The 25,844-nt window shown below is 35.2% G+C and overlaps 12 protein-coding genes and 1 non-coding gene across 13 annotated transcripts; 7 read left to right on the top strand and 6 right to left on the bottom strand. All coding sequences in view use genetic code 12, as the record gives it.

Moving 5' to 3' along the window:
• Positions 1 to 1,482: 1,482 nt before the first annotated feature.
• FCY2 (Fcy2p) lies at positions 1,483 to 3,063 on the bottom strand (the record flags this gene model as incomplete). The annotated part of the gene is made up of 1 exon (XM_714935.2): positions 1,483 to 3,063. The coding sequence occupies one exon, from the start codon at positions 3,061 to 3,063 to the stop codon at positions 1,483 to 1,485; it is 1,581 nt and encodes a 526-aa protein (XP_720028.2).
• A 962-nt stretch (positions 3,064 to 4,025) lies between these two features.
• Positions 4,026 to 4,119, bottom strand: tE(UUC)1. Its single transcript has 2 exons — positions 4,083 to 4,119; positions 4,026 to 4,060 (listed from the first exon to the last, which is right to left on the bottom strand). It is a non-coding gene; the product is annotated as a tRNA-Glu (tRNA).
• Positions 4,120 to 4,721: 602 nt separating this feature from the next.
• CAALFM_C303340CA (uncharacterized protein) lies at positions 4,722 to 5,006 on the top strand (the record flags this gene model as incomplete). Its single annotated transcript, XM_019475304.1, has 1 exon — positions 4,722 to 5,006. The coding sequence occupies one exon, from the start codon at positions 4,722 to 4,724 to the stop codon at positions 5,004 to 5,006; it is 285 nt and encodes a 94-aa protein (XP_019330849.1).
• A 469-nt stretch (positions 5,007 to 5,475) lies between these two features.
• Positions 5,476 to 7,581, top strand: CAALFM_C303330CA (uncharacterized protein; the record flags this gene model as incomplete). Its single annotated transcript, XM_714934.2, has 1 exon — positions 5,476 to 7,581. The coding sequence occupies one exon, from the start codon at positions 5,476 to 5,478 to the stop codon at positions 7,579 to 7,581; it is 2,106 nt and encodes a 701-aa protein (XP_720027.2).
• A 66-nt stretch (positions 7,582 to 7,647) lies between these two features.
• RUB1 (NEDD8 family protein) lies at positions 7,648 to 7,881 on the bottom strand (the record flags this gene model as incomplete). Its single annotated transcript, XM_019475303.1, has 1 exon — positions 7,648 to 7,881. One exon carries the CDS (start codon positions 7,879 to 7,881, stop codon positions 7,648 to 7,650), a length of 234 nt encoding a protein of 77 aa, XP_019330848.1.
• A 201-nt stretch (positions 7,882 to 8,082) lies between these two features.
• On the top strand, positions 8,083 to 8,748 carry CAALFM_C303310CA (S-adenosylmethionine-dependent methyltransferase; the record flags this gene model as incomplete). Its single annotated transcript, XM_714933.2, has 1 exon — positions 8,083 to 8,748. The coding sequence occupies one exon, from the start codon at positions 8,083 to 8,085 to the stop codon at positions 8,746 to 8,748; it is 666 nt and encodes a 221-aa protein (XP_720026.2).
• Positions 8,749 to 8,934: 186 nt separating this feature from the next.
• CAALFM_C303300CA (mRNA splicing protein) lies at positions 8,935 to 10,302 on the top strand (the record flags this gene model as incomplete). The annotated part of the gene is made up of 1 exon (XM_714931.1): positions 8,935 to 10,302. The coding sequence occupies one exon, from the start codon at positions 8,935 to 8,937 to the stop codon at positions 10,300 to 10,302; it is 1,368 nt and encodes a 455-aa protein (XP_720024.1).
• Positions 10,303 to 10,776: 474 nt separating this feature from the next.
• On the top strand, positions 10,777 to 12,759 carry NPR2 (nitrogen permease regulating protein; the record flags this gene model as incomplete). The annotated part of the gene is made up of 1 exon (XM_714930.2): positions 10,777 to 12,759. One exon carries the CDS (start codon positions 10,777 to 10,779, stop codon positions 12,757 to 12,759), a length of 1,983 nt encoding a protein of 660 aa, XP_720023.2.
• Positions 12,760 to 13,011: 252 nt separating this feature from the next.
• HTA3 (histone H2AZ) lies at positions 13,012 to 13,413 on the top strand (the record flags this gene model as incomplete). Its single annotated transcript, XM_714929.1, has 1 exon — positions 13,012 to 13,413. The coding sequence occupies one exon, from the start codon at positions 13,012 to 13,014 to the stop codon at positions 13,411 to 13,413; it is 402 nt and encodes a 133-aa protein (XP_720022.1).
• Positions 13,414 to 13,700: 287 nt separating this feature from the next.
• On the bottom strand, positions 13,701 to 14,156 carry CAALFM_C303270WA (uncharacterized protein; the record flags this gene model as incomplete). The annotated part of the gene is made up of 1 exon (XM_714928.2): positions 13,701 to 14,156. One exon carries the CDS (start codon positions 14,154 to 14,156, stop codon positions 13,701 to 13,703), a length of 456 nt encoding a protein of 151 aa, XP_720021.1.
• Positions 14,157 to 14,462: 306 nt separating this feature from the next.
• On the bottom strand, positions 14,463 to 17,258 carry CAALFM_C303260WA (cleavage polyadenylation factor subunit; the record flags this gene model as incomplete). Its single annotated transcript, XM_714927.2, has 1 exon — positions 14,463 to 17,258. One exon carries the CDS (start codon positions 17,256 to 17,258, stop codon positions 14,463 to 14,465), a length of 2,796 nt encoding a protein of 931 aa, XP_720020.2.
• Positions 17,259 to 17,663: 405 nt separating this feature from the next.
• Positions 17,664 to 22,103, bottom strand: CAALFM_C303250WA (uncharacterized protein; the record flags this gene model as incomplete). Its single annotated transcript, XM_714925.2, has 1 exon — positions 17,664 to 22,103. One exon carries the CDS (start codon positions 22,101 to 22,103, stop codon positions 17,664 to 17,666), a length of 4,440 nt encoding a protein of 1,479 aa, XP_720018.2.
• Positions 22,104 to 24,150: 2,047 nt separating this feature from the next.
• Positions 24,151 to 25,800, top strand: CAALFM_C303230CA (uncharacterized protein; the record flags this gene model as incomplete). The annotated part of the gene is made up of 1 exon (XM_714923.2): positions 24,151 to 25,800. The coding sequence occupies one exon, from the start codon at positions 24,151 to 24,153 to the stop codon at positions 25,798 to 25,800; it is 1,650 nt and encodes a 549-aa protein (XP_720016.2).
• Positions 25,801 to 25,844: the final 44 nt, after the last annotated feature.

The following is a 25,844-nucleotide window of genomic DNA, read 5'->3' as shown; positions in this document are numbered from 1 at the left end:
TATGACGTTATCTGTATTTGTTTCACGTAGTTAGCTGAATGATTTATGATGGCGATACACGCCTCCCTTTCATAGTGTCAGTGTCTGTATGTTCTTGATGTCGTTCTAGCTTGAGTTTCACATAACTTTCAAATGGCAGTTTAATTAGATTGATAATTATAATTTCCTTTCTATACAAAATCTAATATAACCTAACATTATTGGCATTAATTATTATTACAACATTAAATCTAGTTTATTATTTTCTTATGGTGGTCAGAAATACAACATTGTAGTAAGTGGAGCAAAATGAGGAGTTTTGAAAAAAGAACAAGTCAACTCCAATCGTGGGGAAACAAAAAAGTCAAACAAGTGATACGACTAAGAAACTCAATTCCAAACCCCTCCTCCTTCTCCTCGTCGTTGTTGTCGCCTTCGTCGTTCCCAGTCCGCTAACATTTATTATTAATCTTTCTAAGACTGGTAATAGTGGGTTGCATTTCCGGACCAACGCAATGATCTTTGGGAATGTTATAATGATTCGAAACTTGAAAACTGTTGCAAATTTCCATTTCTGTGGCTGATAGCTGGTTTCCCACAGTATATTCGTGAGTTTATGTTTTCAGCATTGGATAGCAGCAAGGACCACTTGCTGAAAGTTCAATCTCATAAGTTCTATTTTGGTAACTTATAGCCAGCAAACATTGCTTTTGTACAAGCCATTGATGATTACTAATATTAGGCTTTACACTTGCAGCTCCACTTTTTGGTCAAGCTTTTCTTCTTCTTCCCCCACACACTTGCAATCTTCAATTCTTTTAATTACAACTCTGTTTACTTCGTATATTTTAATGAAATTGACTCAGTTTTACAACTTTGGGTTTTATTGGTTACTAATACGATATTTTTTGTCTTTCCACGCTGGTTATCAACTATATGTTGATATGTAAATAACCTTCACAGAAAGGATTCTCCAGATTATGAAATCAAGAAAAATATTGTAAGGACAACAAATAAATCTCCATTTCTATTGTTGGTTCATTTCAGGTCCAGTTTTAGTCTGGTAAAAGTTCATTATACATAGGTTTATGTCAACATTTGTCTCAATATTGGTTTTCTGTGATATTTATTCCTGGATTAAAAAGGAGAACACTCGAATGGAGTTTTTAAATTCTATAATCGGATTTAAACTCAACAATGAGCCCATTCTTACAATTGTTTGTCCCTATTGTACTAATAGTTTACTGTTTCAGTACTATCTTGGAGACTTGGCTCTACTCAATACTCAATAATAATAGTCTGTATAAAGGCTGTTTCATACTGAACTAATATGTTTCTGATAACATTTGAGTCGTGAGTATTTATCCCCCACTTCAATTATGTCTAATAAAACTGTAGAAACAATTGCATTTTTTTATTTGTTTTTTAATTTCAATTTATTCTTATAAACAACATTTAAATAACACGGCAGAATGAATCGAGCTCTTGGTATAGTTTCTTTGATCATCTTCCAAAGTATTTCAATTCAAATGGTCTAACCAAGTTATAGCCAATAAAGGCAAACATGATATTCATTTCAAAGGATATATCACCACCATTATCACCAATCTTTCTTGCAATGACACCTTGATACCATGTTTGGTTCATTGAAAGCACAGTGGAACAAATCCCAAAACAGAATGCCACAACGCCAGCTATTCCAACAGGCATGGTTTTATAATTGTTGAAATCAGTAACATCATACCCAGAAAACCCCCTTCGATAAATAAAATGTTCTGTCAACGAGATACTCAAATAAATGGATACATTATAAGCAATAATTGACAAAAAATTCGACATGGTGTCTTGAAATTTATAATATGCCAGGATGGAAAATGCTAAAGCTACCAAATTACCCAAAATACACCAAGCAATTCTTGGGACTCGAGCACATTGACTCCATATACATTGAATGGCAAGAGACAAAGAATAAGATCCAGGAATACCATTTGCTATAGCACCGAGAGCGAAAACAACAATGATAAATCGATAGCCTTGATTATTATTATCACCACATAATATCTCATAAATCAATCCTCCGGTGGAATTTTTATTGTATGCCTGTTCAAATCTTGATCCCTTTAAATTTACACTAGTTCCTATTGCTGCTCCCAAAATTGCTGTAAACATCGCTGGTAATGATAACCCGGTGGTCATGGCAAAGGCGACTTTCCAAGGATTAGTATTTGCAGGCATATATACGGTATAATCCGCCAGCAGAGGAATCCATCCCACAGTAAAACCAAATATAGCAGATATGAAATTCAACACATTACCAGCTTCAGTTGGACCAGATTTTTTTTCACCCCAATTAAATGCATGAGTTTGAGAGAATTTAGCAATAATGATCATAAACACAATGAAATTAGGTATCCAAGAGTATTTTTCATACAAATGAACGGTTTTATAACCAAACACAGCAAAGATACATGTACAACCAACCAAGATCAAACAACCAGCCCAAGGAGGTAATGGACCTACAGAGTTTAATAATTGAGCACAAGGAATAACATTAACGGCATTCCAACCAATACACGAAATGACATTAAACAAAGCAAATATTCTCCCCATAATATTACCAGTGAAGTATCTTGATAAAATTTGTTGACGAATGCCAAACCTCATTCCAAAGGCACTGAAAAACCCCACTGGAATGCTTCCAATAATACAAAATATGGTTATTATTATAATGCTAGTTCTGAAATCTAAATTGTATGCCACGGGTCCTAATGATCCAATTGATAATCCACTAATGACCATATTTGGTGATAAAAACACTAAGAAAGGAGATAATAATGAATTGTCATGACGTTCAGATTCGGGAACTCTTTCAATACCTCTGATTTCAGCATTTATTCTAAGTCCAATTTTATCAACCCAATTTGTTGGTTTTTTCAATGAGGAATTACTCGTTGATGATTGTTCGATGGTGGATGTAATGGGATCTTCATCAACATTACTCTTATCAAGCAAAATTTTTTCCACATTGACTTGGTTTTCCGGTGCCTGGGTTTCTTGTTGTTCTAAATCGTAATTCTCTGTCATGATATAGTATTAAATGAAGAGAAAAGAAGGGGAAAGAGTTGGAGTGAAGGGTTTTCCACAATATAATAAAGATATAGAGATATAACTACAGATTATGTTTTATTTTTTTTTTTTTAATTTTACAAAAAACATCTTATTTGTTTTCAGATGATATCAAGGAGGCATTATATTTTTGTCGGGTTCTGGGCCTTACGTTTCTTGTTAGCCTCTCATCTTGTCATATACGAAGGAAAAAAAAAAGACAAAAAATAAAAGAAATCGTTTGATAAAAAAAAGAATCAATATTTGCTCGTTAGTAAATCCCACCTCCTGATTGTCTTAGGACTATTGTTTCCGTGACAGTTTGACACAAAGTCCCAAACAATTAAGTGCCGTGCGGTATAATTTAAATCAATTTTCAAAGTCTGTGAATCAATCTACTTTAATGTCAAGTTCGTGGTATTCGTTGAGAATATTGGTATTGATTGCTTTTTATTAAAAGAAGTAACTATATTAAGCATGGTAGAAATCATATTATTACCAACAGGTTTATTTGAGATAGAGTAAAGTCGTATAATACATTGGAGTTGTGTAATTTTATTATAGGTGTAATATGACTTAATTTTTGTTTTGTTTCTTTCAAAAGCTTCTCCTCAGATACATTTTATGAATAATAACAGTTACTATGATGTAAATCTATAATGAGCATTGATTTTGGTGAGTCTTTTTAATTTTGTATCTTATCTTATCAATTTGTTTCTTTTTTTTTTCCGGAAAAATGATAATCCATTTTGCAGCAATGGTAATTCAGGAAGATGGCTCACCATTCTACACACATAGGAACTACCTAACAATTTCTTTATACCAGTGATTACCAATTAATATTGACATGTCATCATTAAGTCTTTGATTGTCTTCTCTCGAAAAGTTAAGTTCATGTTATGATAAAAAACTAGTCGTTTGGCAGGCAAAAAAAATAAAAGCTCCAATGCGGGGAATCGAACCCCGGTTTGCTCGGCGCTCTGTTCCTAAGAAAGAAATGAAAGCGAACCGTGATAGCCACTACACTACATCGGACTACTTGTTGATTTGGAATCGTTTGGCTTTTTTATACTGGTTGTATTATTACGGCTTTTTGAATTTTTTAAACAAGTATTTTTTCTACTTCAGTGTAAAACTTATCTGATTAGGAGCTTATTTGGCTTCAAGAAATAATTTTCATTCAGTTACAATTGGTGAATAGGGCTTTTTAAGAGATTAAATGAAACATAATCCTTGTGTCAAAGTGTTTGATTAAATTTTAGTATAAATTTTCATGAAAAAAAAACCCAAAGCCAAACTTATACTTATTTGCTTATGTTTTCCCACAAAAAAACACATTAACTGAGCAGCAAATTCTTTTTACTTACATTATTAATATAAAATTACACCTACCTAATTGTCCATCAGCTTTCAACCTCAAACTTTCGTTGCTCAATTGCAAGTTGACATTAAAAAGATAGAGGTATAGGGTCGTGCGTGCAACATTATTCTTTATAGCTGGAGCTCATTCTTTTTTTTCTGCTTTTCTGTTGAGCCAATTAGCTTTTTCAGAATATTAATCGAAACTGAAAAAGAGTGCAATTCTACAGATACTTACCATCCATCAACACTACTATATTTTTTTATAAATTCACAACATGCAACCATATTCTAGATCAGGAGGTACAAGAAGATGCTTTTATGAATTTCAATCGTGGATGTCATGTGTGACATCTGCTGACACCACATCTGTCAAACAATGCAAACCAGTATTTGAAGATTACGAAGAATGTTTACATGGATTGAAAGAAAAAGAAAAAGTAAGACTTATGGTACAACAATTAAAAGATAATGAAACAAGTAAGAACGGCGTCACTGCTTCTGAATTGTACAAAGCTTCAAACACCATATATGAGAATTTGGATTTGATAAAAAGAGAATAAAATTGGTGCTCCCCAAAGCAAGAAAGATCTATTGAGTGCATGAATGACTAAATCATAGTCAATTATATATATATTCCACTTACTATAGCTTAGAATAAAACGCAAGCCTATGTATATTACCATTTTTTGATGTTATATTTAAACTTTTGTAAAAAACGGTCAAAAAGTGACCATGAAATGTGTAAACCCCCCCCCCCCCATAATGGCGTTTTTATGTCTATAAAAATGTACCTAGGAAACTACAAGGTTTATTTATGTATATCTGATTGAGTTCTTACAGAATCTTGTATGTAAAACAATGATATTAGTCCTATCACCTGCAATGAGAAAGAAAAGCTGTCTAGGCCCAACACACAAAAAAAAAAACCTAGACCGATGCGACAATTACATTACTGGGTTGCACATCATAAACATACTTCTTCTTCTATACTCATCTCATTATATTGACAGTTTGGAACTCATTTACCCGATGAACGAGACATCAAATCGAGACCACCAGGTCACAAGCAAAGAGATTCTTGATGTGGCGTTTGAAAAGAGTAAATCAAAATTCACCACACCACGACAGACAATCCAGGATACCGAGGAATTACAATCATATCAACAAACCAAAAGAAAAGAGTTTGAACAACATATCAACAAAAACAGACTAAACCTTGGCCAATGGACACGTTACGCCAAGTGGGAGATTGAAAACAACCATGACTTTCCACGTGCAAGATCGATATTGGAAAGAGCTTTAGATGTGAATATCCAACATGTACCCTTTTGGATACAGTATATTCAGCTTGAACTATCCCACAAAAATATAAACCACGCCAGGAATCTAATGGAAAGGGCTATCAATACTTTACCTAGGGTTAACAAATTATGGTTTCTATACGTGCAAACTGAAGAAATGCTTAAAAACTATCCAATGGTGCGAGCAGTATTTGAAAGATGGCTCGATTGGCACCCTGACACTTCTGCGTGGGATGCATATATTAACTTTGAAGCACGATATGAAGAAAAAGAAAACGTCCGAACCATATTTAAGAAATACGTTCACGAATTTCCAAATGCGGGGACATGGTATAAATGGATCAAGTATGAAATGGAAAATAATCGCGATGATGTGAACACCGTTCGAGCTGTATTTGAATCAGCTGTTGATACCTTACTTTCGAATAAACTGGAAGAAAACGACGACGACGAAGAATTTGCTACCATAATTTCTAGTTGGACTAGCTGGGAGGTATCGTGTGGAGAGGCCAGTAGAGCAAATGAGATCTTCAAATTACTACTAGACAACAAAACTAATAAATTGGAGATTTCAGATCAAACCAAAAGTTCAATTTACACTGCATTTGTGGAGTTTGAAAAGAACTTTGGAAACAAGGACTCAATTGAACAAAGTGTTTTGATAAAGAGAAGAATAAAATATGAACAAGAAATCCAAAATGACCCTTACGATTATGATTCTTGGTGGAAATACATGACATTATTACAAAATAGTCTGAATAAAAGTGATTTAGAAAATGCATTCAAAAAAGTCACAGGAAACGTTGTTCACGATAAACATAAAAGTATAAAGTGGAGGCGATATATAATGTTCTGGATTTGGTATGCTTTTTGGGAGGAAATGACCAATAACAACCCTGTCTCAGCAAGAGAGATATGGAATAATTGCTTAAAAGTTATACCTCATAAGCTGTTTACTTTTGCAAAAGTGTGGATTGGGTATTCTGAATTTGAGTTAAGAAACAGTGAGGATGGATTGGCCAAAGCTCGAAAAATTTTGGGCCGTGCAATTGGTCAAACCAGTATAAACAAACCCAAAATAAAGATTTTTAAGTACTACATTGATTTGGAGAAAAAGTTGGGAGATTGGAACCGCGTGAGGTTGTTATTTCAAAAGTGGCTAGAAGTATCTCTTTTGACAACATCACTGTCTGAACTTGTTATTGAAAAGTATGTTGAATTCGAGTCATCAATTGAAGAATACGATAGATGTGACCTGATTTTATCTTCTGCACGCCAGTTATCAGAGAATCCAGAGTATAGTTCCAGTTTCAATTTGCAAAGATTGTTAGAGATAACAGTGGAATTTTATAAAGAAGAAATGCAGTATGACAAGATCCGAGAAATTTACCGAGCTCTATTGGACAAGGATCCGAATGCTCATAATTGGATTTCTTTTGCCTTATTTGAATCGAGTATACCCTCAGCAGAACAATTGGAAGAATACCTACAAGGTGATAATGAAGAATTTGAAGCCACAGTGGACGAGCTGCAAATTGAGAGCACAAGAAATATATTTGAAGAAGCTATGACTTATTTCAAAGACAAAGACGACAAAGAGAGTCGATTGGTAATAATTGAAGCTTGGCGAGATTTTGAAGAGGTTAACGGGTCTGACGAAAGTTTGTCTAAAGTAACCAAAAGATTACCTGTAATTGTCAGAAAAAGGAGAACAGTTGGTTCTATTGAGGAAGAATATATCGATTATATTTTCCCAGACGACGAATCCAAAAAATTACCTGGTAAAATGAGCAAGTTTTTGGCCAACGCTAAGAAATGGGCTCAACAAAACTAATAGTGAATCAATAAGCTATAAAATTAACAAAATGAAACATGTAAAATTCAAAACCAATATACAATTCTAGTTACCTCCTCTTAAAGTTAAAACCAAATGTAAAGAAGCTCCTGCTTGGATACCTGCCTCCTGAACAGTCTGATCATCATTTAACTGTGAACCATTGAAAATTAATCTCTGTTGTGCTGGTGAAATACCTTCTTTCTCTTCCATCATTTCTTTAATTCTTATAATTTTATCTTGAGGCTCAACATCAAGTGGCATGTCACGTCCAGTTAAAGTCTTGACTTTGATCTGCATCTTGAAAATATATAATAAGGTGGCGGTCGATGAATGGTTTTAATTAGTTGATTACAACAAGCGACTGGTTTGGTGTTTGAGTTTATTTCAAGTCTTTTTTTTGGGTTCTTAGAAACTCAAGAAATATTATACGTTAACTTCTGAAACATTTTTTTTTTTTGCTTTTCTGTATGCCTTTTCCGAAATGGTTCGATGCATGATATGTTGCCTACTCCAACAGTAAAGAATATCGACTACGACGAAGTATATGAACCCTCTGAAGATTCATTTTTATTATTAGATTGCTTTGAGAAAGAAAAGGATTACCTACAAAGTAAATTCAAAACTGTTGTACCTTTGGTTACAGAAATCGGAACAGGTTCAGGAATAGTCACTACATTCGTTGCTAAACATATAGTCCCAAATGGCATATTTTTAACAACAGACATTAATCCACATGCATGCGAAACAGTTTTACAAACAGTGAAGCACAATAATGATATTGGCAGTTCAAATTGCCTACTAGATTCAACACAGATGGATCTCACCTCTGCCATCAAAGAGCGAGAAGTTGATTTACTTATATTTAATCCACCATATGTCCCATCCTCAGAGATTCCAGAGATTCCGAGAACTAACAACGATCCTGTATGGTTAGATTTAGCGTTGGTCGGAGGTGAGGATGGCATGGTTATCACCTGGAAGGTTTTAAATAACTTGACTAATGTTCTCAGTAAAAGTGGTGTTGCTTATATACTATTTTGTGCAAGGAATAAACCAGAAACAGTTACCTCGATAATGCAGCTGAAAGGCTGGAATGTTGAAGTAGTGATAAATAGAAAAGCTGGGTGGGAGGTATTGAGCGTGTTAAAATTTACTAGAATATAGATGTTGGCTTATAGTTTCAATAGTATAATAAATTGTGTAAAATATATAAATTTCTGTAGAAGAAGGGAAAAAGAAAAAAAAGTAGATTTCAGTGAGCGAAAAAAAAAAAAAAAACAGCTTATACTGATTGATACTTCCTTATTGTTCTTCATCAATCTATTATTCAAACTCTTTATTTCATAAGCAATGTCAAATCGAGGAAGACAACCGTCTGGACCTCCACCTAGTCGTAAACGTGAAACAAAATGGTCTGGAAAACCAAAGAGATATGCCAATTTTGGGGCACAATCTTTTGATACGGTGATTACTGGTCATCTTACCCAAGAGCAATTAGATGCTTACCAAAGATACTTTAGAATCGAAGAAATCAGTAATTTTTTGAGTGTGGCTAAGCAACAACACAAATCAATAGTGGATGTATTACCATCTGCAAAGGTCGACGAGACTGATCATTACAAAAGAGACCCTTCCCCACCACCAAAGTACGACAAGAATGGTAACAGAACTAATACCAGAGAAAGGAGAGTTACAGAGGCATTGGAAAAGGAAAGACACGAGCTAGTTGAATTGGCTGCCTCCAGTATAAAAAACTATATGATTCCATCCAACTATCGTAGACCATCAAGAACTGTCGAAAGGTTATATGTGCCAGTGAAAGACTATCCCGATATTAATTTTGTTGGATTTTTGATTGGTCCCAGAGGAAATACATTGAAGAAACTACAAGAGGATAGTGGGGCACGGTTGCAAATCAGAGGTAAGGGATCCGTCAAAGAAGGAAAAAGTTCCGATGGCTTTGGCTCTTCACAAACCGGAACTGACATTCAAGATGACTTGCATGTTTTGATAACAGCAGACTCTCCACTCAAGATATCTAAGGCAGTTAAATTGGTTAATGAAATTATTGACAAGCTCATTTTCTCCCCACAGGGAATGAACTTTATGAAGCGTGATCAGTTGAAGGAGCTTGCTGTTTTGAATGGGACCTTGAGGGAAACAAAACCATTTGATCCAGAAGCTCACGAGAAGAAGCAACAACAACAAATGGATATCACAAAGATTGTATGTAAAATATGTGGCAACATTGGTCACATTGCCAGGGATTGTAAACAGAATAATGGAAAACGTCCACTTGATGACAACGCTGAGAATGAACCTACAACAATAAATAAGAAAGCTAGAACCGACGTACCACCACCACCACCTCCACCACCACCTCCAGCCCCTCCTTCTTCTAGTACAGAAATCCTGAAACAAGTTCCTCCACCGCCTCCACCTCCACCCCCACCGGCACCATCTGCTGCAGCTTCTGGTTTTGCCACTACCGAAAATTACAAACAAGGATTGGTACCTCCTCCACCGCCACCGCCACCGCCACCGCCTCCTCCTGTACGACTGGCATTGGTAAATTTTGAAAACAATTCAAAAGTTTTATTGACGAAGGAAAAGGAGGAATCTGGCTCTAGTGAATTGAAGAATACGGGTGAATCGAGTTCGAGCTCTTCTGGTGTACCACCTCTGCCTCCACCTCCATCTTCGAATGTTCCAAGGTGATGCTCGTCTTAATTGTCAGTAAATGTGAGAATACCAATTGGTATGTGAGAGTATTCTAATTACCCAAGATTTTCAAGAAAAAATTTCTAGGTGGTGATGAATTGGGTTAACACTTAAACGTAGTAATACTTCAATAGTCTCCACAAAACTAGCTCAATAATAGCTTATTTGTAAATGTGTGTACTATGTATTCATAGATCTTCGAGTATTGCAAGTAGGAGGTATAATTTTGATTCTTTTTTTTTTTAAATTACGAAAGCTGTGTAGATAATTAACAGTTTCACCTTTTTAGAACGGTTCTTGATTTTCTGTCAGTCTGTAGCTAGAATTTAAGGAAAGCCCTGTTAAGGTGTGTGTGTGTGGGAATAATCAAAAAAACCCAAACAATCAGTAAAGGTGGAAACTAGAAAAAAAAAAGGATTTCATGATAATCGCATACTTTGGACAAACAGTTCTTGTGTACATGGTATTACAATGGAAACATCAGATGGATTTATTCCTATAGTGGCCATATTTTATTCAGTATTCCATCCCATAGAAGGTACTAAAATTGTTCATCAGTTTCCCGAAAATTCACTTTCGACTGGACGATCTCCAACCAGCATCGGCGATGGTGGATTATTTGATTTTGACACCATAAAGAATTATGTTATACCGAAACCTCAATTATGTAACAGGCTTATTTCATTGAAGATTGACAAATATAAGGTCATTGGATATCCTGTGAATATGGAGAGTTCTCATTACGCCAGAAATTCATTTAATTTCAATTTCTGCTTTGTGTTTAGGTATGATATGGGAGACGTTTCTCCTTATGAATCAGCAATTAAGAGAATGGGCCAGATGTTTCAAGTGCTAGAAGAACAAAGCTTTATGCTAAGTAGTTTGGACAAGGACAATTCATTTTTCAAAGACAAAGCAATTAAAAGTAATAAGGCTTTAATATCATCTTCTTTATCTTCAGATGGAACCACTAGAGAGCCCCTTGACGAGGGCGGAAATGAAAACCATTTTCACCCACACAATGTTCAAAATGGCACATCAATCAATACTCCTGGTTTTGCAAAAACCAAAAAAATTGCATTATCATCTATTGAATCCTTGATTCAGCAGATATACCAAGACTTGAATAACTATTCAGAATGTTGCATACCATTGGATACTTCAAATTCTGTGGATATCAAGCTATTTCCTATATTGCCACCTCCAATAAATATAAAGGCATACCAGGTACCGATAGCAACAGTGAGATTGAATTCGCTAGTTGATGTTAATTGGGACCCAACGATGATCAAAATACTACCGTACATTAATGGGTTAAATTCTGTGAAGAAGATAAGCGAGCTAGCTGATGCAAACTACTTGTTAACAAAACAATGCATACAACATTTGATGCATTACAAATGTATTGAAGTGATTGACATTTTCCAATTTGGTAATATATATGCTCCAACTAACCACATTGGGGAATTTTTAAAGCATGACGGGAAAATGGCGGAAGAATGTCAAGCTTACGTGGTCTCCGCTGATTTCAGTATGGATAACACCTCATATGTGAACACACCTACTCAAATGCACTTGCCCTACCCTGGAAGTGATGCACATTCACCGACATATAACTATCGTTCCTCATATGGCACTTCGTCTGTTTCTCCATACACAAAGTATAGTTTTTTGTCAAGGTCACCGAAAAATCCTATGGTCAATGGATCTGATGTCAAAGTTCCTACAAAGACTACATTGTTTTACTTATACAGATCGCTTAATCAAGGTCAAACCGTTAAGGAATGGTACATGCAACATAAAAAAATATTGGGAAATATTGACATTAGACGTTTTATCAATTTTGGAGTTTTACGGGGAATAATTTACAGAGTGTACACTTATCCTTTACTCAATTCATTTACTGGAGCAATAGAACGAAACGATACTGAACAGTACGATGAATTGTTAAGCAATCTCAAAAAGAAAAAACCCAAGAGAATTGTTTCGATTGGTCGCAATGAAAATTTGTTAAAAACAAAAGTTAACGAGCAAACTCTCAGAACCGACGTTAAAAGAAAAGTAAGTTTTGCTTATAGCCAAAGTGACAAACATGATTTACGAAGATTCTCTACAAATGATGTGATCTTAGAGAATGATAGCAGTGATTACGACGACGACGACGATGATGATGATGATGACAGCAGTGATGAAGGTTTTAATGGGAATGGCCATATTATACACAATAGGACTCCAATATCAGAACGAACAGCCCGAGTATCTTCATCTTCTTATTATAGTGATATCGAGGAAGATGCAGTAAATGAAGAAGAATACAAAATCAAGGCAAACCTATTAAAAATGCTAAAGGGATTCCAATCGTTTGATTCAATTTGTACTGAATTGAATAAGTCAAGAACTGAAGTTGAACAATTGATTGAAAGTTTTGGTGCTGTAAATATTGTCAACAGTTAAATGGGTGGTAGTGTGCTTTGGCTGATTCCAAACTGAAATTGGATTACTATACAAATTTTTTTTTTTTCCTTTGTTGTTTTGGTTGTTTGTTGATTGTTCAATTTGAAAAGGTGCTGCGATTTAGTTTTGTTTACAGTTCGCACTTTCACCAAAGTCTTTTTTTTTTTGTATTTTTTTTTTTTTCTTTTTCCTTTTCTCACGAAACCACAACAAACACTACACTACTTCTTTAAAAAAAAAAAACTAAACATAATGTCTGGGAAGGGAAAAGTGCATGGAGGAAAAGGAAAATCCTCGGAAATTGCCAAATCGTCTACATCACATTCAGCTAGAGCAGGATTACAATTCCCGGTAGGAAGAGTTAAGAGATATTTGAAAAGAAATGCTCAAAACAAAATTCGTGTTGGATCCAAGGCTGCCATTTATTTAACTGCTGTTTTGGAATATTTGACAGCAGAAGTATTGGAATTGGCTGGTAATGCAGCTAAGGACTTGAAAGTCAAAAGAATCACACCAAGACATTTGCAATTGGCAATCAGAGGAGATGAAGAATTGGACAATTTGATTAAAGCTACCATTGCTTATGGTGGGGTGTTGCCTCATATTAATAAAGCCTTATTATTAAAAGTTGAAAAGAAGAAGGGTCAAAAATAAACCAGAATGGAACGTGATTGATTGAAATGATTTAATATGTTTCTTACCTGCTTCCTTTTTGTTTTTGTTTTTTTCTTTATAAAAAAGCTGTACTATAATGTTTTGAATTTTGCTTTTCGTTTTTTTATATGCCACCAAAAAGGTGGATTTTTTACATTTGTATTTTTGTATAAGTTTTCTATTATCAATGATTATTATTGTTATTTTTTTGTTTCGTTTTGTAATGTATATTTATAATGTATGTTTTGAATATGTTGTTCTAAATATATAATATGTACAAGAGCTCTCTATTTAGTGGCGGTTTCCGAGGGAGATTCTGAAACTTTATAATCAACTAACTTAACATTAATATCCTCCAACTTGTTCTTTATCTTTTCCATTTCACTTTGCAATAGTGTTATATCATCAGCCAATGCATCTCTCTCACTAGTTGCCTTCTTTCGACTTCTATAACTTTCATAGAAAATTAGAGAACCAGCAACACTGAATATGAAAAATTCCGATATGAAAGTTGCACCTTGTTCAATTGCTTTGTTGTCATTCAATGGTTTTACTTTTATTTTATTTTCCCCCAATAACGACATCCTTAATTTTATTTCGGAAGAATGCATCTTTTGGGCAAAATTAATACATAATCTTCTGAATCTTTCGTGGTCTTTTGCTTGCCTTTTGATTGCATTACCAATGGGCTTTGCAATCGTCCTCACTAGTAAAGAGGTAAACTTCAAGGCAAGACCACTCATGACGTGAAAATATAATGACTAGAATATAAAGGAAATGCAAAAAGAAAGGGCGAAAATTAGCAAGCGTAGGTGATTTCAAGTTTATTTCAATTCCAAGTGCGCAATTAGTATTTGAACCAAATTTATTTATTTTCACCGCAATTAATTCAAAAATGCTCACACCAAAATTGGCGCGGAGCATAGTCTGTGGAATGGGTTTTTGCCTATTTTGAGTATGATTTCTTCATTTTTTTTTAACAGTTCGGTTTGATAACATTTGGAGAGACAGTATATGTATATATACAAGAGCTGTAATTACTATACCACCTATACATATGCTAGCATTTCCCTTATGCATTCTTTGACTTTATAATACAATGGACCAACATTACCATCTATTACTATATCACCAGATTCATCGCTTTCAACTAATCCATAGGCGATCTTTCTGACTGCTAAAATGTCATTTACCACCAATGTACCCTCACTTTTGAATTCAGCTGTCATATTCAAGTTTTGTAATTTCTTTTTCAAGTCTGGCAATCGAATGTTCCCTATAGCCAACTTGGGCCCGTTTGTTATCAATGCTCGTATTTTTGGATCTTGTACTTGGTTGGCTATTGTTTCCTGTCTTTTCACAGCGGTGGTTCCATCTAACTTTCTTAATGAGAAATGGGTGTTTGAATTAATGTAATCCTGCAAAGTTCTTGTCTTTTTAGCAGCTGGAAATTGATTCTGAAGTTCTAATTCTCCATACAATTTAGCAACTTTGTAGTCATCACCAATCTTTTGCCATTTCAAATCTTTGACAATAGAATCATCCAAATTCACTTCAAAGTTATTGATGCCAATACTTCCTGACTCTGATTCGGCTCCTATTTTAACTGATTCATTGTCATGAACAACCATAACATTCATGTTACCACTTGAATAAGGCGACATGGCACTGGAAAGACCATCTCTTATCGATACAAGAGATAAATACCTCGACGACTGAGCTAAATTCTTTTTTGTTTGCTCCTGCAATTGCTCATTTTGTTGATTGGCAAAAAACTCTTGTACACGAGTCAAGTTCTGCAGTGGTGTATAATCAGGTAATAATATCAAATTGTAAGGTTTCAATGCTTGTACAATAATCCCCAATGAACGTAAATCTACAAGTCCTGATAAATCCACAAATGACAATCCGCATCTAACTTTCAACTTTTGTGTTTCACTCTTCTTCTTTGTTCCATAATTTAAGCTGACTCTTTTCTTAGGATTAGACAATGTGTCTAGGTATTTCTGAAGCAATTTTCGATTAACTTGTTCCTGTGGCGTCAATTTGTTTGCCTGTTGTTTGTTTTGATTCTTGTTTCTTCTATTGTTGGCGGTTCTTTTTTCATCGAATTTTCGCTTGCCTTCCATTATAATTTTACTGTGTGAGACTTCATCATGTCTTTGGTAATCTTCAATCTTGATCACTTCTCCATAATCATCAAATTTTTGCTTGTGCGCAGTGGCAAAGTATGGGAACGTCGCTTGTCTAGGTCTCAACTTGTGAGTTATCTTCAAATCGATGGGTAAGTTCTTTTCCAAGCTTTGTTTAATATGATCTGTGATGAATGCTTCATGAGTAGCAAGAGGGTTGACTTCGTTAGGAGCAACATTAGAATCTGCGACATTGATATTCTGGTATTGTTTGATTAGCAAGTTACTAGAAGTATTGCCTTTTTGCTTTTCTGCTTCATTGTCTCCCTCGTCATCGTCATCAGAAGAGTCTTCTGAATCTACGGTATCGGCACTTAAAATATTCTGATTCTTTTGATCTCTCACTTTGGCTAATAATTTTTCTTTTCTTTTCTGAGCCACCTTTTCTTGAAACTCTGTCAACTCTGTACCTGTTAACTCTACTTCCTTTGTCCAATTTTTCAACGAAATATTTTTATCTATGGGCACAGCAATACCGTCTTCAGACTCTCCGCCTCCTCTTTTTTTAGCTAACGAGTCCCATTCAGTGTAGAGTACTGAGCTCAAACTACTAGCAAAGTTCATCGTCGTCTTTTCTGTCAAAATAATTGTCGTGTGTTCATCGTTACATAAATATTGGAAGGCCTCGGCAGATATATCACCACTTCGCAAATCTATACCAGAGCAAAACACAATTTTGGGACCACTTAGTTTTAACAATTCACTTGGATCTAGCAACAAATCAACTTTTGAAGGGTTGAAAGGGACACTGGATAATTCTTCCCATTCTTTAGTGAAGCTTTTGGACATCCAATCCAATAGATTAGACGCATACGTTAATATTTTAGTTCCAGAATAAGAAAGGAAATACACCGGTATTGGTGCACCCTTTAAATGTTCATCGATCAAATGAAACAATTCTAAAAACCTTCCTGATAAAGATGTTGGTAATACTGCAGCACCACCATTAGCTAATGTGGCATCCACCAATTGCAAAAATTTCTCGGTTCTTTTCCTATGTGACATCACCGATCCCATATCTGTAGCAGTGATGAAAGCTGTTGGCCTCAATAGCAGTAAATGTGGGTTACCAGTTGATGGCGAGATAAAGGAAGCACTGTTTAGAAAAGAGTCCTTTGAATGATTCCAAGCTGGTGCATAAATTACCCGATCTATTCTTTTCGTGATTAACCAAAATGTGCCTCCCAATGAATGCCCTGCATTATAGGGCGTGACCACCACCTTATTGTCAAATAAATTCAATGATTGTTGATACTTTAATAAATTGACTTTATCAAACCAGTTGTCCACTTCATCTAACTCAAGTATAGCCGAGTCCACAGGACCCAAAAATCCCATAGCACGATAATATTCCACTGTAGAAACTCTCCCCAACTGGTTGACGGGTAATGTCGAATAAACAGGTATACTGGACATCAAAATTGGGAACTTTATACACAATAGTATAAACCCACTGATAAATTCTGCTGTTGAATGTGATAATAGGATTGCATTGGTTTCTTTTAAGTGCTCTTCCATGAACATGGCTGCATTTACATCGACACCATTCCAAGATGGATCTGCAATCAACTTGAATTCATTATCAAATTCTAATAAGGCAGCTTTAAAAGAATGATCATTATCTCCTGGAGTCAAAAGAGAAAACCCAAACATTGTATCCCCTTTAAAGAAATGATTTTGGCTTTGTTGTAGTAGATGCAGAAAGCTTTTTCTCTGGGTTTTTTTTTTTCACTTTATGGTCGCTCTGTTTTTATTTTTTCTCTTGTTCAGGAATTGCAGATTTCTAGAAATACAAACAATAATGGCAATGACAAGACTACAAACTAATTGTTAAATAAAACAAATATATTAAATAAAACTAATAAATATACAAAATAATAATAATAATAATAATAATAATAAAAAACCTATGCAACGTAAAGAAATCAAAACAATGCGTTAAACAGCATCTTAAACAAATTAAAAATTAAAAAAAAAAAAAAAAAAAACGAAAAATGTAAAACCGAAATCAAATGCAATGATACAATAAACTGAAACCCAATTACCACATAAAGTAGGTTAAGGATTCAAAGCTACACTATTCCTTGTATGGTACTTTAATAATGTGTCAGCTTGTGTTACTCCTGGAATCTCGTGAGTTGTGTTTATTCTGTCTAAGGAGTATCGTGCAGATGTGTATTCACCTTCCTTGATCATCTGTTGTCGTAATTCATCAAGAGGAATATGTTTCTGGAATTGATCATTAATTGTATCTCTTCTTAATCTCTGCGCAGTTCCCTTTTTAGACCTCAGTATGGTAGTACGTCTCTTTATAGACTTGAAAGTTCTTTCCAATGGTGTTTCTTTATCATGTTCTTCTTCTTTGTATTCGTTTTCCATCTTTTCAAACAATTGGGGATCCTTATTAATGATTTCCGTTAACAATCTATGTCTCTCGACATCTTCAGCATCAGTTGGATCATATCCTAGTGGATAGTCATCATACGCACCCTGTCTCACTCTTTCTCTGATGATATCCACGTCTGCTGGCTTGAAGTTCAGGGTGAAGAAATCAAAAGTGAATCGAGGAAGTAAACATCCAATAACACCAATGAAAATACAACACCAAACACCTAAAGTACCCAAAGTTTGTGCACCAGCACGGTAAAACTCGCCTGAATAAGTAGCATTGACACTCCATACCCCAGTCCAGAAGTAAACCAACAATATGGAAATACAGTCGATCAATACCGATAACCAATCCCAACGGTACTGTTGCATCAAGACATAGATGTCACATGCAGTAACAGCAATACATGCAGCAACAACACCCATATAAAACCTATGGTCAATTGTCATTCCCTGAGGGTTTTGAAATGCAAGGTAAAACAATAAATAGGGAAAGAAAAATGAGATTACCGACTGGTAAAGACCATCAAACATGTACCATACAAATTTATATTGCGACCAATCTTTACCCAAAATACCACTAGTGTACAACTGAGGAACCAACAAGGAAATGGTATCAGAAACATCTTGGTCAAACACAGCCAAAACAATAACTGGCAAGGAAGTAAACGCCAAGTTATAAAACATTAAATAAGTGTATTCATAAAGGTACGACCCATCAAAATTGTTGTAAATACCATACCAAAAGCATGTTAATGTAAAGACAACGTTTTTGTAGAAAAAACAAGGAATCATTTCGGCCAATCTTTTATAAGACCATCTTCCATGAACCAAAAGTAAACGTGTTAAGAATCTAAATTGCCCTATAGCGTAATCTGAGGACATAACAGCTTGTCTCCCTTCTTCACCAGCAATCCCAACACCGACATTGGCGGCTTGTATCATGGCAACATCGTTGGCACCATCACCAATAGCCAATGTCATTACTTGCAACCCAGTCCTCACCAATTTTACAACTTGGGCCTTTTGTGAAGGGGAGACACGGCAACAAAGTACTGATCGACATTGTTTTCCCAACAACAAAAACTTATCCTGCAATACCCTTATGGTATCATTAGGACAGTCTTTCAAATCTTGGAAAATCAATGACAAAGCAGCTCCATCAATAACCAATGCAACTTTTGCTTGTGGGATTGAATGGTCTTTTCTAGCCTGTTTTATAGCATCTGCAACTAAACTTGGAGAGCTGGCGTCAATGTGGAACTCTTCTTGTAGGTACTTGGTAATCAAGTCGTCAATTTGTTCACAATCTTGAGTGTCGTTTGATTCGGGTCGCACAACCAATAATTTCATGTCATTTTCTAACAAGTTACACGAGAACCCAATATTAATAGCGGTTTCAACTCTATCCCCTGTCAAAACCCACAATTTAATACCAGCTTCACTCAAAATAGATATCGATTGAGGAACACCGTGTTGTAATCTGTCCTCGATAGCTGTACCGCCTAATAATACCAAATCTTGCTCAATCTCCTCTTCTAGTTGACCCATTAGGACTTCTCGATCATCAGAGATTGACGAGCTGGCTTCTCTGTAACGTTTGTTCCAATTGTCATAAACTTGTGGATCCAATACTTTGGATGCAATACATAATGTACGCAAACCTTCGTTGGCGTAATCTTCAAGGTAAAGCGCAGTTTTGCTCACAAGCTCATTCGGATTCTCTCGAGGATTGAGCCTTTGGAAAATAACAGAATCAGCACCTTTGGTGTATAAAATGATCTTATTGTCTGGAGTCTTTATAACACAAGACATTCTTTTCCTTGCTGATGTAAAAGGAATAATATCAAGCAAGTGGAATTCTTGTTCTTCTCCATATATTTCTAAAAGCAAGGAGCTTCTCAATCGCTTTTTGAAAACGATACCCATATCTCTGGCAACAGAAACTAAGGCTGCTTCGTCGGGCGACTCGGCTTTGAAATCACGTAATGTAGAATCACTTTCACTTTCTTCGGTCATAACTGTGTGGCACAATGCCAAAGCAAACATGAATCTTTCATTTGCTTGCTTTTGATCATCTCCCGAGTCCCCTAAAAACGTGTCCCTTACATACTGGCTCGACACAAAGGTAATATTTTCTTCACGTAATTGATCATTATTGGAATATTTTGTCAAATCATCCATCATTACTTCTTTATCTGCAGCAATTTTATTCTTCCATTTATTGGCATTTTCAATTACATCAATGCCTGCACGTTTATCCAAGCCTTGTTGTGCTTCTGTATAAGCTAATCCGTATGACTTCCCGTTGATTGTGCACTTTCTAAACTCCATCACATTTTGTGTTAAAGTTCCTGTTTTGTCACTGAAAACGTATTCAATTTGACCCAAATCATCAGATATATTCCATGCCTTTGCAATACAAGGGAAATCCAATCTATCATAGTACATTTTAACGTCGGCATATATAAAATAAGCTTGGATAGTTTTGATGATTTCGATGGAAATATACAATGAAATGGGCACCAAAGACTGGTAAATAATCAATGCTACCCAGAATGCAATAACACCATTAATGGCTGGAGTTTTCCCATAGGGATGGAAATCGAAAAACACTCTTGAATTGTTTTCATTCCGATAAAATAACCCATTAATCAAACCAGAGACAAAACATAAAACAAATAACAAAATAAAATTAATTATAACAGACAAGTTCAATTCACGAGAGATACGAGATGTCTTTGTTGGTGTGATCCCAGAATTGAGCATGATTTTGGTTTCTGGCCCTGTATATATACAGAACCCAATGACCCATTTTGTATTTCTTAATGTACATCCTCTTAACAAGACATTTTCTGGAGTGATGGCCTCTTTTTCATCTTCATTGACTAAATTGCCCTTAGAGTCAAAATTTTCGTAATGAATTGTACCTTTAAAAGAGTATAAATTTGCATTTGGTGCGTCACATTCGACCCAAAACTTGGTATCACTCAAATCATCAGAATGTTTCAAATTATTATTGCCTCCACACTTTAATGCTGTACGAGTTTTCAAGTTAGATTCCCCATCTAAATTCTTGGTTTCAATGTAACAGTTCCCTTCCAGGTCTGATGTTGAAATAATAATAACATCTGCGGGAACTTCTTCGTTGGCTCTGATTCTAATTATGTCACCAATGTTCACATCTTTCCAGCATCTGTTCTTGAAATTAGCTCGAATGGAACTTGGGTTTTGAGCATTTTCTTTCTTCAAAATGGGATTCAATAATGAGTTGGGCAATGCAACAGTGGGTCTATGATGAGAAGATTGAATTGATCTTCGATTAGTGTTCATAGATCTTCGTGGAGAGCTAACACTGTATCGTGGTTCCTGTGACCGATAAGTATAATCGGAAACAACAGTCGATACTCTATGTAGTGCCAAATTGTCTTCTTGAACTTGTTCTCTAGCATATTCCTGTTTGACTCGTTTACTTCCACAAATGAAAATGCAACATTTTTTGATAAATTTGAATACACGAGCTGTTCCTCGAGAACAAGCCTTTTTGAATCTTCTCCAAGGTCCTACCTGGTCGACCAATACATTAGGATTGTGAACCCCAGTCAACAAATGTATTGGAGAATTGTTCAACTCAGCGTCACTGGCTGCACGACTATAATCTTCAACGGCATCTTTGATAGCTGTAATACATACAATAACTATCAAGGGAACTGCTGCTAAACCTGGAGAGGGAACACCAAAGATTTGAAATGCCCCCAAAATAACAATCAAAAGAAAATAACTGTTTGCTACGTTTGTGAATTGTAAAAGCAAATTCTTCGGAAGGAAGGTGATTGGGGTATATTTAGTGGTTCTAATTTTATTACGAGGGTACTGAGTGATGGGACGACCCTGTGAATCTATCATATAATCTGGCAAATCATAATTGTAAAAAACAGTTCTAGGGGTATTGTCATAAATTTCCTGTAAATATGGTGGCCGATCTGCCAATCCTTTCAAAAAGAAAAATCGATGTATCTTTTCTTTAAAACTTGGCGGTTGAGGCTCCCCACGTGATTGGAGACCAGGTGAACCGGTTGAGTCTGTTGATTGATCTTTGGACTCTGACATAGCAAATGGTCACTCCAACTTTCGATGTTCTAGTAAGATCTTCTAGATTTGGTCGATGCAAATAATAGGAGCTAACTGGAGAGTTGTCACTTGTTATTTGATATTACCAAAACAAACTCCAAAAAATTTATTAAAAAAAATAAAAAGCAAAGGTATAGAAACAAGCAAATGTGTGTTAAACAAACTATTAAAAATAAATATAGAAATAAAGAAAATGAAAGAAGAAATTTGTTTATTGTTTTTTTTTCCCGCAGTTTTCTCTTAAGGATAAAATTGGTTTTGATGTCTTTGTATCATTTCCGATGGATATTTTCCTTTGGTTTTTTTTTGCTTTTGCTTTTGCTTTTGCTTTACTCTGGTTTGCTTTCCCACGTAATCGGGATATTCAAGTCGTTTTCTTTCATTGTTTTTCTTTTTTTTTCTCCTTTAGTTCCGTTTGATATCGCCAACTCAACCCAATTACTCCAATACTCTTACGGTTATAACGAAAAAAAAAAAAAAAACACCAAGAAGTTTGACTACCACATAAATTTACTAGACTATCTACAAGATTTATACACCTATAGTATGATACTGAATGTGTTTACATATGTATCTAATTAAATTCATATTCTAATCCTAATATAAACACAAAAAAAAAGAGAGAGAAAAAAAATAGAAGCAAAACTAATTGTACAAAGGATATAAGAAATTCTTCTTTGATGTATTATTTTAGTAAAGTTATCGTAATTGAAATTTTATTTTTCACAAAAGATTACAAACTTAAAATTGCCATAATAGGTTAACTTACAATATTCTCTTGCTTTCTTCTTCAAATGATCTGATATCAACGTTTTAATACAGAACAAGGTACAACTTACGATAGTTTGATTAAGGAATGGGTCTCCATTCGACTTTAAGCCAACCAAAACGTTTGTGTAGAATAAATCTTGAGTAAAGTTAAATAAGAATTTGACGATACAAGGCTGTAAACGTTAATTTCTATTTCTTTGGTTTGCCCTGACAAAGCTATTACAATTTTAAAGGAACATTAGCTGTTAAAACTATAATTACTTTGGATTGATGGAGGGTGTGAGTGATTTATTTTTCTTTGTTCATACGGCTATAAAATCTGCATTTTACGGCCGGCTAAACCGGATCAATTTTTTTTGTTGTTGTTCTTTTCGGAAATTGGACAAACCGGTAACTCACGTGCACGTGCTTTCGATGGGAGTGTCAAAATTCCACAAACTCCTTGATAAGATCTAAGAGATTCTAGTTCCTAGACACTGATATTGATTTTGTTATTTACCAATACAGGTGATTGACTCTGTAATTTATTGAATGTAGTAACAACCAGTTAGTTTTTGATCAAAAATTTCTTGGTTTAGTGAAAGGTTTTCTTTGTTTCTTCATTTTAATGTCCTGACTTAATCTGAATCGTCAAAACCCCAAAGATTCTCAGAAGTCCCTTTTGACCAGGCATTGTTTATTAGTCCAGACTCTCTTCATGTCAAATCTGAATATAACTCTAGTCTAGCAAATACAATTCAAATTGTTTTCATTAGCAACTATTGGTAACGTGGTGAAGAGGAGATGATCTCAGTATATCGAGTTCTATTTATATGGTTACGTATTTTTTAGTCATGGACAGAAAACTGATTACAAATTGCAGATGGATTTCGTATTCTCGCGTGAGCCACCACAATTTACAATTTGCCCCAAAATGAGGGACACACAACAAAAACAACAACAACAAAAAACGTCATTTGTTATCAGTAAGTAGCAAATTTCAATTAGTGTGGTTAGTGGTGGAAGCTCCTATCAACTGACCCATATCTATTAAAAGAAAAAACCTGGAAAAAAAAATACATCCACAGTATAATTATAAATGGCTCCCTCATCGTTTGATCTTGAATTTAATTCAGATTTACAAAACAAGGATAATAGCCCTCAACCTTCTTCATCCAATAGACTAACAGCTTTAGAATTCAACAGCGAAAACGAAAACGAAAGCAAAAACGACAACAACAATAGCAGCCTCCCGTCATCTCTGGATACAATAGAAATGCAACCTTTGGATAAATCAGAGTATACAAAAATACCAGATGTTTTAGTGGATGACGATGATTTGATAAAAGCTGGTAATGATACATCGTCTGATACAAGTAACCCATATTTAAGACCTTCCGTTGAATTGAACGGTAGAATATCATATTTACAAGACTTGGAAGATCTACCACAGGGTCGACATTTAGGCTTGTTTTCAACAGTTATTTTATTTGTTAGTCGTATATTAGGCAGTGGGATATTCAGTATCACTAGTGGGATATATCAAGATTGTGGTCAATCAGTAGCACTATTTTTTGCGGCATGGGTCATTGCCGCAATAGCATCCTTTGGTGGACTTTACGTGTTTTTGGAAATGGGGTCGTTGGTTCCCAGAAGTGGTGGTGCCAAAGTGTTTCTTGAATTTATATACCCTCGACCAAAACTATTAGCCACAGTAGCATTTCTGGTTTACTCAGTTATGTTTGGGTTCACCATATCCAATGTGTTAGTGTTTGGTGAATATTTGATACATGCATTAGGCTTGGAACCATCTGATTTCAAAACAAGATTCACTGGATTGATCTTTTTATATTTTGCCGCAATTCTCCATGGTGTTAGTGTGAGCCATGGGGTGCGAATCCAGAATGTGTTGGGTGGTTTGAAATTAGTTTTAGTGGTTGTCATTGTGGTTGCTGGAATTTATGTGACAGCATTTCCTCAGTCAATCACTGGAATTGAAAATCAACTTGAATGGGATAGAGTTTTCGAAGTCAGATCAAGCGCTAGTGTACTGACTTTTGCATCAGCAATAATTAAAGCATCATTTGCGTTTTCTGGTTGGAACTCAGTTCATACTGTTGCCAATGAAATTAAAGATCCAGTGCGTACACTAAAGATCGCTGGTCCAGTATCATTGACCATTATGGCAGTCACATATTTTATTGCTAATTTGGCATATTTAATAGTGATACCAAGCGATGAACTTGCTAATGGGAGTACCCTTGCAGGATCAATATTGTTTACCAAAATTTTTGGGCAATTTTTAGGGAAGAAATTGTTGACACTAGCTGTATCATTGTCTGCAGGTGGGAATATTTTTGTCGTTATTTACACTATTTCTCGAGTCGATCAAGAAGTGTTTCGTGAAGGTTATTTGCCATTTTCAAGATTCATGTCATCCAATTGGCCCTATGGTGCACCTTTGAGGACTTTGTTATTAAGTGTGGCCATAACCACCACAGTCATTGTGTTATTCCCAGGAGGCGATATCTATAGCTACATGGTATCCTTGGAAGGTTATCCACAACAGTTGGCTATTGCATTAATAGCAATTGGAATATTTATAATTCGCAAACGGTACCCAGAATTACATTCACCTATTAAAGCAGGTGTTGTTGGCACAATAGCTGTTTTCCTTATCAGTTTATACTTGTTAATTGGTCCATTTGTGTCTAGTAAGAGTCCTAATCCAAAAGGGTTAGAGAACTGGCCAAATTATGGGGTAGTTGCAATAATCTGTATTCTTGCTTGTATAGGATTCTGGTACATCAAATTTAGGTTATTACCATGGCTAGGGGGTTATGAATTAGTGTCTGAGGAGGTACAGTTGAGTGATGGCTTACCTGTAAAGAAATGGAAAAAGTTGCATAGTTATAATACTTTATAGATTATAGAAACAATATGTTCATTCGATTAAAATGTTCGCAGTTG

This window comes from Candida albicans, chromosome 3 (genome assembly GCF_000182965.3).
Source record: "Candida albicans SC5314 chromosome 3, complete sequence".
Classification (NCBI taxonomy): Eukaryota; Fungi; Ascomycota; class Pichiomycetes; order Serinales; family Debaryomycetaceae; genus Candida; species Candida albicans.
Note: the sequence above shows the minus strand (reverse complement) of the source record. Positions and strands in the feature narration are given on the sequence as shown.